The 12,702-nt window shown below is 35.9% G+C and overlaps 1 protein-coding gene across 1 annotated transcript; it reads left to right on the forward strand.

Moving 5' to 3' along the window:
* The first annotated feature begins 3,482 nt into the window (after positions 1-3,482).
* Positions 3,483-4,713, forward strand: LOC133705633 (probable carboxylesterase 8). Its single transcript, XM_062130949.1, has one exon. It carries the CDS (start codon positions 3,646-3,648, stop codon positions 4,621-4,623), a length of 978 nt encoding a protein of 325 aa, XP_061986933.1. The 5' UTR covers positions 3,483-3,645; the 3' UTR covers positions 4,624-4,713.
* The last annotated feature ends 7,989 nt before the right edge of the window (positions 4,714-12,702 follow it).

Here is a 12,702-nt window from a genome sequence, read left to right on the forward strand (position 1 = left end):
AGAAAAGTAATGAAATAATGTTAAATGGATGGTTGGAATAGGAAATTTCTATGTTATCTATTTAGTTTTTATTTTTGGTCAAATGGAAGGAAAATAAGGAAATGGGAAATTTAATGTAAACAAATAGATTTGTGGAGAATTGTGATTGAAACTAATAATAATAGAAGTTGAGGTTGAATAAAAAATATAATAATAATAATAATAATAAAAGAAATGATGTGATGTGATGTGATGTGATGTTGATGTCGATACATGAGAGGCTGCTAAATTGTTGTCGCAGCAAAGAACTTCAGCACAAGTTCAGTCATTAGGTATACATGTGAAGCCTTAAATTTATTAATGATTAAATTTTATTTTTAGTTTAAATCTAATGAGTTATGGTTAATTAATTAGCGATTAGTTATTTTGTTTTTTGAGGAAAACAAATATGCGATGCGATGAACTAATTCCTGAATTAATAAAATTAGTGCCCCTAGTAAATGAGCAAGTTGATGAACAAATTTCTGAGTTAATGAAATTAGTGCTCTATTCAATAAGCAAATGTAAATAGGCGTTGAAATGAATTATATTTCTGATTAATGTTCAATGTTAAGAATTAATTTTTCTTCCTACTTGAAAATTAATATCTTGATTATGTATTTATTTTATTAATGATTTATTTAATTGTTTTTTTTTTTTTGCAAAACTCATGATTGTATAATGTAATTTAATTGTAATTATTAGAATAATTCATTTATTGCATTTAAATTTGATGTGTACTATTATAATTATTTGCTCGAATTGATTATTAAAAAAGGTACCGTCCTCAATTATAGGACGAATGCGAAATTTTGATAATTTAAAAATGTAGATGAAAAATTGATAATTTGATATCTAAAAATATACGGAAAATTCTACAAGATTAAAAAAAAAAGAATTTAGGATTGTTACATCCTCTCTCTCTCTCTCTCTCTCTCTCTCTCTCTATATATATATATATATATATATATATATATATATATAGCCAATGTTTTGTGCACAACTATCACACACACAATTCAATTCATATCCACACTTATTATGAGACGATAAATGGGCTGCTTACCAGTTTATAGTGTTTGGTGGATGCGAAGAGGGTGGTAGCTGAGATGAGTCAAACATGGTCAAAAACAGGCCAAGTTAATAAAAAGATGAAAGAAATGTAGGCAGTCAAATTGGTCATTTACGAATTGTAGGCAGATATCCGTAATTTGTGCAAGTCTTTGTAATTACCTTATATAATTTTAGGTTATTGTAATTTATAGATAATATAATATAAAAAACAAAACCACCACAAATCATTAGACTATGATACCGATTAATGTTGGCAACAAATGATAATAAAGTTTGTTACAAGTCAAAATATTTAAAAATCAAAAATATTATAACTATGAAAAAACATCTAAAATATTCTATTTTTATTTATCAAAGTCTTCGCTTGTCAAAACAATTATAAACTTTTATATAAAAAAACTAAAATTCTATTAATACTAAATGGAAAAATTATTCTCTTCAAATAGAAAAAACTAGAAAACCCTAATAATATTGAATAGAAAATAAAAAAATAAAATGAATTAATAAAATATTTATTTTTTCTAAAACATAGCCTCTATTATAATGCATGGGAGAGCCTATCCCTCTAGATATATCGGTGCAATAAGAAGATAAATTATCATGAATAATTATGTTTTTATTCCTGAAATAATCATCTAGTTGTTAAGGAGATTTAAATAGAAATAATAATAAAACTATTTCTTTAATCATGAATAAATAGGTAGGTGTCCCCAATTTGTGCAAGTCTGTTTTCCTTTCTTAATATTTAGCTTGTATAATTTTAAGTTATTATAATTTATAGATAATATGATATAGAATTAAAAAAAAGGTATGTAATTCACTAAGATATACATTATTAGTCCGATGAGCTTGCCTATATAATATTATAATAAGAGAGCCTATCAGTAAGGTATTCTTATTCATTGCATAAAGAAACAAGTAATTAGCATTTGCATATCAATAAGGTATTTTTATAGCAAAGAAAGAGAGATGAAAAAGTCTTCATTCAAGCTAACATACTTGATCGTTGCACTCTTAATCATTGTTTCTAATTACTCTCTCTCATACTATTATATATTTCATTCTAATATTCACACAAATAAATATTATTCTATACCTTTCATTAAAAAAATAAAATATTCTGAACTTGTGTTTGTCAGGTTCACATGTAGGAGAAGCAAGAAGCACCGTGATTACATTGCGTTGCAATAAAGATGCAGACTGTGCAGGCCAAAGATGTTGGTGTATAGGCAAGAAATGTTTGTGTAGTACTTGTTTTTGTCAGAACCATAAGTGTGTTTGTAAGGTTCAATCCTCCTTAAGCGATGCCATCATCGGAGCTCAAATAGAAAAACCGGGACATTGATTAAAAAGACCTCTATACATGCCGGTGCCACAAGCAAATAAATTGTCATGAATAATGTTTTTATTTTAAAAAATAATAATCTGGTTGTTAAAAGGATTTAAAGAGAAATAGTAAAAATATTATCTCTTTAATAATAATCTATAATATTTACTAATATTTACCTCTTTAATCAACTAGAAAATGACACTATCCACTTGGAGATAAGAGATGAGATTTTGCATGAACGTAAATACAAAAAAAAAATCCACTTGGAGATATCATCCAATATTTTCAGCCTTGTAGGCTGGAAGTTTTGTCTATAAAGTAGTGACAAAAACACTCCATCAAGGCAGATCCACCCGTCATTTATCTCCTAGCCAAAAATAGTCTTTCTTGGGACCGTTTATCAGCCACTAAATCAATGTTTCTCCATCGTCTTTTTGTCTTGAATGAGTTTTTGTTAACGATGATGTGTAAAATAAAAGTAAAACAACTCATTATAAGTAAAATAGTTATTTGTCATTAAAAAATAAAACAAATCAGTTTTTTCTTCTTTTTATATGTTGCTAACTGGGCAGAAGCAAAATAGAAAAAAAAATAAAGAAAAGGCGAGAGAGAGAGAGAAAAAAGTAAGGGAAAAACATAAAAAAAATAAAAAAAAAAGTTAGAGAATAACCTTATAAACTTACAAAGTCCAACTTATAAAACATTAATTTAAGGAAGAATCAAGTGAAGAAAGGAGAAATTGAGAGAAGGAAAAAATTTAATTACTTTGTTTTTTAGTTGACATGAAATTGTTATTTATCCCGATTGAGAAGTTGTTACAATATCAATTCAGATTCAATCATAGATGAATTATATTCCACAAAACATCGAAAGATATAATTTCAATACTTCAATTATATGTACTTTTAAATTTATTTTTTATATTTTAAATAGTGTATTTGAATTAAAATTTTATAGTTAACTTTAAAAAATTTTATATATAAATTAATAATTAATTTTTTAAAAAATTTATATATTTATTTAATAGTCCACGAATGGAAAAATTACTGAAACCCCCTGGACACCAGCATCTTCAACGAAGGTGGCTTCTCCATGGTTCCAGTGGATGGTCCCATAAAGATTTCAACATTGACTACCATCCATTCACTTCCCTTCCTTCTATTAATTCCTCCTCTTGCATACTGCTCTTCATCTCCCTTAGAATTTACTACCTTGTCTTGACCATGTTAGCTTCCTCTGTCAAGTTAACAGATCTCTGCGATTTTGTGGAGAATCTAGATGGCTCACTCACTAGAAACAGCCCATTTCCTGACGTACCACCAACAGAACAAATAACTCCAGGCTCCAAAGAACTTTCGCTCTCGAAAGACATCCCTCTAAACCCCAACAACAAAACATTTCTTCGTTTATTTCGCCCCCTAAATCCCCCTCAAAACACCAAACTCCCTCTCATTATTTACTTTCATGGAGGTGGCTTTGTTCTTTACAGTGCTGCAACTCTTGTTTTCCATCAAACATGCAGTGACATGGCTTCTCACTTCCCCGCTCTCGTCCTGTCTGTTGACTATCGTCTTGCCCCTGAACATCGCCTTCCCGCTGCATATGAAGATGCTATGGAGTCTATCAAGTGGGTCCAAAAACAAGTTTTGGATATCAACGGCCCTTCTTGTGAACCTTGGTTTAAAGAGTACCTTGATTTTTCAAGGTGTTTCTTGATGGGCATGAGTGCTGGTGGCAATATTGCTTACCATGCAAACTTGCTTGCCTTGAATATTGATATCAAACCCTTGAAAATCATTGGTTTGATATTGATTGTCCCCTATTTTTCTGCTGTCACCAGGACTGAATCAGAGAAGACGTTGATCCATGATCCGGTTTTGCCATTGGCTATTAGTGATAGGATGTGGGCTCTGTCTTTGCCCGAAGATACTGATCGTGATCATGAGTATTGCAATCCCATTGTTGGCGGGTCTCTTGAAAAGAACAAAATCGAACGGCTGCCGAGGTGTTTCTTTAGAGGATACGGTGGGGATCCACTTGTTGACAAGCAAAAGGAACTGGTGAAGATGTTAGAGTCGCGTGGAGTGGACGTGGTTGCGAGGTTTGATGAGGATGGCTTCCATGGTGTGGACATTTTTGATCCTGCAAAAGCCAAGGCTTTGTATGACTATGTTAAAGAATTTGTTTACACAACTGTTTAATGATCATAGTGTTAAAATAAAAAACATATAGCATGGTGAAGAAGATGGGTGGAAGAAGAAGGCTAGGTTTTTTTTTTTTAATGGCAGATTGTAATATTTAAGTTTTTTTTGTTCAATGTAAATTTATAATATTGAATATAAGAGCTCTCAAGTCATTAAAAAAAAAAAATAACAACCCTATAAATAATCAAATAATTTTTATTGATTTTTTTAGCGTGCTTGTTATAAAATGTAAATTATTATGCATGTATCAAAATTTTCGATGTAAATTATAATTTTAAAAAACTAGATAAACATATGCAATTTTGACTAAATCATAGAAAGTTAGCGGCAATTTTCCAAAACTATTACTAAGAGTGTGAGTTCTTATAGAAGGTTCAAACTTTATTAATCAATATTATATTATAGTGCATTGTGGATCATAGTTGTTAAGCCTGCGACAACGTGCAGACATAGCAACTAGTATATACATATAAAAGAGGGCATTTAATTGAGTGAAAACCTAATCAATTTCTTGTTTAACATCCAGATTTACGTCAATATGGATCATAGGATTATAGAAAGGCCATAAAATAAACAGTTACAAGCTCCCACAAGTCAACAAACATTGTTTAGAGTTTAGACAGCTAAAGTCAAATACATATATCCAGACACAAATCCTTAGATTGTCGTCTGCTGTTTTTGCACTATGATCAATTAACTTGCAAATGCTATTTTAATATACTATATTAAAATAGCATTTGATGTTCAAAGTATAACTAATAACTATAATCACTACAGATACAAATTCCACTTGATTTTCTTCTGAAAACTGGTGAAGGGAGTCAAGACCTATACGAAAACAATAGGCATCGTAAAATTTGCAATTTACCATCAACAATTTGGAGGCCTCAAGTTTTGAAATTCTAATATATGAACAAAAATCAGTCAAATGCATAGTAAATTTATGCAAGAAGGTGACGTATTTATGGCCGGTTCTACCAGCAGCTCCCCCCTGGCCATTTTTTTTGAATTTTCTTCTCTTCTCCTTGACCCAGCCGAACAGCAGCCCCCCCTCCCCTTGAATTTTTTTCTTCTTTTTCCCCCGCCGCTCACCATCTTCCTCTGCCCCTCTCCCTCTCGGCCATTTCCCCTGCCATTTCAGCCTTCCACCTCTGCCTCTCGACCCTCCTTCATCCGACCAACCCCTCAGCGGCGTCTTCTTCTCCTGCAGTCTCTTCAGCAGCGACGACCCGCAGCCATCACAGACCGGTCCAGATCTCCACCAGCCGCCGCCCAAGTACTTGAAGCAGAGGAGAAGACGACGAAGCCCCAGGAACAGACCTGAGAAAGAAGAAAGTGAAGCAGACAAGGATGGAAAGCAGAGGAAAACAGATCTAAAAAAAATAACTAAAACAGACTGCTTGTGCGTTTTCTTTTGGTTGCAGGTGACGGTGATCTTCACCGCCGGCGAGGAAAAGAAGAGGGGAAGAAGTCGATCCAGACCCCTCTGTTGCTGGGTTTTTCTTGCGGCGGCGCGTGAGCCCACGCGCCGCCAGTGACGGTGGCGCGTGGGAAGACGCGCCGCCACTATTCCTGCACACTGTTTCTGCATATTCCAGAAGCCTTTAGATGTTTTAGGGGGTTTGTTTTGTAATTTCTAAAGTGTTTGATGTAATGTTTGTTTAGTTGTTGAATTTTTATAATTTGTAATCTGGATGTAAAAGAAAAAAGAAAAGAAAAGAAAAAGGGAAAAGAAAAAAAAGAAAAGAAAAGATATATGTGTTTGTATTTGTTTTATGTATTATTTTTTTATAAATAAAATTGTAAAGATTAAAGAAGAATTTAATATTTTGATTGGATCACGGTCTAAGATTTATTAACTTACATGTAAGTTGTATTTCTAATATCCGATGAAAAGACAATTATTAAAACTTCTTTAACACATCAAAGTCACGAAGCAGCTTACCTCAGGTAGGGTGTGTTAGGGGTGCTAATACCTTCCCTAACCACAACCAGTCCTTTACCCATGAATTTCTGACGCGACCAGTACATCCGGGTTTCCTAGTAACCCTCAATCAAATACTAGGTGGCGACTCCAACGAACCAATCAAATTCAAGCAAACGCAATAACAACGATAAAATCGCCAGCCGATGCCGCGCGGATTTTTTGACGTGCGACAGAATGGCGACTCCGCTGGGGAAGGTACTGTTTCTGACAATATTGGACTAAGCTTTGTGTATTTGATGTGTTTAAGTTTTTTGCATTTTTGTCTTGTTTTATTTTTGTTTTATCCATGTATTTTTAGAATTGTTTCATGCATCACTTGTATTTATTTTTGAAAGCACACACAAGCTTTTAGGTTAGGTGGGGAATTAGCGATCTGCCCTATGACTATTGGTCAGGGTTCAGATGTGTGAAACACCCAACTCATATCTGAGTGTCTGCTTGGTAATGGTGGGTATATGTACCTTAACCATTTCTTGCAACGCCCCTATACTGTCTTTACGAAGATCGTCACTGGGCAGATATGAGACCCTTTTGAGACCAGGTAGAAAACCTACCCATGATCACATAATAAATAGAACCTGTCCTTAGGTTGTATGTGCTATTTTTATTTGCATCAGGGCAAACCCTTCTTGAAGCATCTTGAACTCAAGACTTGTGGGTGACATAATGACCGTCACTCAGAAAATTTTCATTGTAGAGTTTGGGCAAGAATCAAGATTCTTGTTTCATCATACAAGAGTTACGACCATATTGTCACCCCTCGAAGGGCGAGTTCTTCATATAGTTTACATGTTCATACATTTATCATGCATGTACCCGGTTAAAAGATAGGTTCCCCCACACAAGCTGTGCTACATGTGATTGAAAAAAAAAAAGACGATGGAAATGAAGAAAGATGTCAGAGAGAGGCACAGAGTCAAAAGAAACTTGAGAGCATCAAAGGGGAAGTAGCTAGGCTCAGATCTGCCTGAACAAGTGTAGAGCATCAAATGGAAAGGGAATGTCTGCACAGTTTTATGTGAGAACACCACTCGTCCACGTCCCATTGAAGCTGCACCTCTCCTTTTCAGTCATGAACAACAACAATGGCTTCAGTCATCAACTAATGACAACTTTTGTTCTTGGTCAGCTGCCCTGTTAATTGTTCATCGCCTCCACATCTTTCAATGGCACCAAATAACTGCTAGTCTTCTGTGCATGGTGCGTTAGCCTTCTTTGATGTTACCCCAACTGTTAGCTCAATTCCAGTTCAGCGGCACAAGATGTAAAAAAAAAACCCCCGAAAAAAAAAACCGAAAAAAACCCATGATTAGACACTGAACTTCTACGTTGCAGAGCTCTCTCTGTAGAGATTTATTTGTGGATCTGCTAGTGGGGAACGCAAGAGGGGGTGTAGTAGTTTCATATGCTTTAAAACTTCCTCTCACCAGTGGCACCAGCAAAACATTGTAGTAGGCAGAAGAGTCAGACCTGGTCTGAAAATGTTAGCAGTCATCAAACTTCAATGTGGCAGAGCTCTCTCTACAAAAATCCATTTATGGCTTTGCAAGTTGGGAATGCAAGAGGGGATTTATTAGTTGCATATGCTATAAAAATCTCTCATCAGTTTCAGCACAAAGACATTGTGGTAGGTTGAAGAGCCAAACCTGGTCTGAAAAACATGAACAAACATCAAACTTCTACGTTGCAGAGCTCTCTCTGTAGAGATTTGTTTGGGGATCTGCCAGTAGGGCATGCAAGAGGGGATGCAGTATTTTCATAGGCTATAAAACTTTGTCTCATTAGTTTCAGCACCGAAACACTGGAGTAGGCCGAAGAGTCAAACCTAGTCTGAAAACATGAGCAGTCATCGAACCTTGACGTGGCAGAGCTCTCTCTATAAAAACCCGTTTGTGGCTCTGCAAGTGGAGAATCCAAGAAGGAATGAAGTAGTTTCATATCACCTACAAGTTTCTCCTACTAGTGTCAGAATTAAAACGCGAAAGTACGGAAAAGAGACAGACCTCGGCTGAAAAATAGGAAGAAGATTGAAACTTCAACAGAGCAGAGCTCCCTCTACAGGTGTTTGTTTGCTGCGCTGTCAGTGAGGGATCGAAGAGGAGACAAAAGAGTTTCATATTCATCAGTTTCTCCTCCAATAAAAAAACAATGCATCATTTCACACATTGACAGTGATAGCGCTATATGATTCTATGCGCCGCCAAGATTACCTAGCTGTCGGAAGGTTTCCAACAATCCACAAACGACCACAACAACATGGGAAGATTGACATGATGTTGTGAAGATTGTTGAAAGAATTGAACGAGCCATGAAGAAGTGAAAGATTGAAGGTTCTGCCATGAATTCCAGAACAATGAAGAGAAGATGAATAAGACACCTGACAGGTTCTGCCATGAATTCATGTGGTTTAGCCAGGTCTCGCTGTAACATCAACTGCTCAAGTGTCTTTACCAAGATTGACATCCTTCTACTGCTCAAGTTGGCCTACCAGCACCTGCCAGGTTCCAGACTTTTTGCCTGACTCCGACAAATCCCATGCAACCACCATTTTCTAAGTGGTATAATTCAGACATGAGATGGGATGTCATGGTGGAGTCCTTGGCCATTTCAGTTGAACAAATGCAAGAGTTTCAAGAATCGAGCTCAGTTTGTGAAAGATGATGTCATCGATCATTTTGTCACCAGAACATCCTCAGAATGACGAGTGATCGGAATTGCTTGGCAAAACACAGATATTGCTAGAGAAGCTGATCTAAGAAGGGGTTAAACTGTCAATCATCTTTGTTTTGGATTTTTGCCCTTCTGCATTTTGTTTTGGGATCACATCTCACCCTTCAACGAAACATGTCTTTTCGTTGTCTCTTTGTTGTTATGAAATCATGAGATGCTTCTTTCAAATATTATTTTGACAAAATATGTTTGATCAAACTCCAACATGCAAAGTTTAATCCTGAACATTAAAAGTGTTTTGATTGCGGAAATGACTTGATGCTTGAAAATGACATGAGGTGACCAAACAATTTTGAACTCATACCTCCTGAAATTGAACCACACATCATATAGCTAAGTTTTAGCAGTATGCATAATGACATGTAGTGGATTCAATAGTTATGGACTCGTGAATCATGATTCTTTCAAGTCCAAATCATTACACTAGATGAGGTCAAAATTTATCGGTTCTAACCGACCTTGCTTGAGATGAGAAAAGGCCATTTTTGTTATCCTTTCACATTTCTTGAAATATTATCCCTTGCGGTCCCCATTTGAGCCTGATAGAATATTTTTTTCAAGAAAACCCTGACTAGGATCGCACCCCGCACTAGGGGCAAATAAGAAAAGACAAAAGTGAAAGAGAAGGCTTAGAACAAAAGTCCAACGTTTAAGAGAGAGTTAAAAGAAAGAAGACCTAGACTGGGGGCATGTTAGAAAACTATGAGAAATGCTATGTGAAAGCCATGACCTTTGGCATCCACGATAAAGCCCTGAAGTTATCAGATGATTGAGATTGGTTATTCATCAAAGAAAAAGTTGGATTTGCATATAACCTATGTTAAGAGAATTCTGATATTTGAGGTTAATAAGGTTATATGTCATTTCCTCTACAAAGACAACAATAGAAAACAAGTTGATGAATAGTTTGATGTTGATCCTAGGTCTTTGAAACCTTGAAACACTTTTTGAGCTTGTGAAATCCCTTTCTTTCATAGCCATGAACCATAGCCTGCATTACGTGCTTTTAAAAGCCCTTTTCGATCAAGTAAGCAATCTGAACTGATAAATGACGCTCTCAAAACTTGAAGAGCCTTTCCATAAGAGTCGTGGCTTCATGGATTAAGCTACTTGTTATTATGCATGCTAATAAAATTGGTGCTAAAAAAGAAAACAATCTTTCTTGATGAATCCTCAAGTTTTGACTTTGAGTCTTTGGTTTTCTTTGAAATTAAAAGAAGGTCACCTCATCACAGATCATCAAAAGATATTCCCAAAATCAAAGATTAAAACTGATACAAAGAAGTATGAAAAAAGTCATTTTAATCTTACAATGGGTCATTTCTGTTTTCAAAATACAAGACAGTCAAAAGATTACATTGAATAGCGTGTGTTGGGTCTTTGACCAAAGAAGCTTGATTTCGAAAAATACTTTCAAAAATTGACATCTCTTTGATTTCATTTCAACAGTTAGACTTTGAATATGACATGATCGTTGAAATATGAGATTTGATTCTAGAACAAGAAAGATTGTCAAACAAGAAGAATATCGATCAAATTGGCAAAACCCGTGATCGAAATGGCATCAACATATCTGGGCACTCTTTGAAAAGTTGACCACTTGGGGGCAATACAGTGGACCCTGAGAAGAAAAACAAGTAGTATTTAGATCAGCTGGGGGCAATTAAAGATGATCAAATGATGAATCAATGCACTGAGGACAATGGTGTTTAAAGAAAGCTAATCAGCAGAACAAGCATTCGGATCATTACTGAGGGCAATGTTGTTCAAAGATAGTCCATGATCTAGTGAACCCCGTCAACACTCGGGAAAACAAAGATACACTTGAAGGAAATCTTTATATCATCATCTTTTGAAACATGACTATCAACCGATGTGAGCATACAGTTGCATTCGAACGAATATGGAAAAGACGTGCATACCACCAAGACTGACGGCGGACCAAAGATGTACCTGAAGGACACTTTCATAGCATCATCTTTTGAAACATTGCTAGCAATCGATGAGGATACATGAATAAATGTAATTGAATGGCGAAAAGATGCACACCACCAAGATTGATTGTGGAACAATGCTATACTTGAAGGATAACGTCATAGTATCATCTCCAACATGGCTATGACTTTTGAATGATGTAATCGCATAGTTGTATTTGAATGAATATTGGAAGGATGCACTCACCAAGACTGACTGTGGGACCGTCTTGTTTTGAAGCTCGAAGGCACACTTCATCGCATGAATATGGGTGATAACATGAACACCATTGATGATGCCAAGACATTTCTTTCCACTATCTGATTTGACAAGCTGAGAGGAACCCATGAGAAAGAACATTGAGTCTTTCACTGCAAGCTGCATGTCTGAACGACTGGATGATTTCCATGAAGACTGGTGATAACATATACTTGAAGAGTATTGTTTCAACTGGGGGCAAGTTCATGACTGATTAACAATCTTGATGGGTGTTGGCATGATGCACACAACCAATTGAAAGATAATTTTCAGAAAGATCCAGGAGAGAAAATCCTTCATGATGAATCAAGCAACACCGCACTTGGGGGCAGAGTCAAGCTTGATAAACAACAAGAGCAGTAATCGTTGTGGACAACCCAGGAGGGGCACTGCACTTACAACTGAGTGGATGGCTAGCGCATGAATGAGCCAAGGCATCAAGAGAACAAAGAAAGCTTTGGAATACAAACAAAGGCACCCTGTGATGATGGAACATCGAAGAGGGGGGACCTATATTTCAAATCAGGTAAGGATGCATGCATGTCAGCTAACGTTAAAACATTGTACATATTTTTTTATTTTGTTGCAGGAAAAATCCTCAATGTAGTTTGTCGCGGGTGCGCGACGTCGCGGCGATCGTCCACCCTCAAGTGTGGGTATGGGGGGATATATATCTGGTAAATATAGGGGGACAAAGAATTCTTTGTCTCTTCGCAGTGAAAAAAATGGAATGGGAGTCGCCACCTAGTATTTTGGTCACTAGGAACCCTAACTGGTCTCAGAGATCGGGCACGGGGACTGGTTGCGTAAAGGGAAGGTATTAGCACCCCAAATACGCCCTACCTAAGGTAAGCTGCATTGTTTATTTGTCTGATAAAATTCAAGGTCTCGTTGTGTTTTCTAGTTGTTGGCCCGTCTATGGTTCAAGAAAAGTCCTCCTCAATAAGGAGGTCCTTATCTTATCGGATAAAACCTAACCGTTCTAACGTCTATATATGTTGGTCCATCTATGGTTCAAGAAAAGTCCTCCTCAATAAGGAGGTCCTTATCTTATCGGGTAAAAAAAAAAAACCTAACTGTTCTAATGTCTAAAAAAAACATTTTTAATATCGAGAATACGCTTTATA

Source organism: Populus nigra, chromosome 1 (assembly GCF_951802175.1).
Source record: "Populus nigra chromosome 1, ddPopNigr1.1, whole genome shotgun sequence".
In the NCBI taxonomy this organism is placed as follows: Eukaryota; Viridiplantae; Streptophyta; class Magnoliopsida; order Malpighiales; family Salicaceae; genus Populus; species Populus nigra.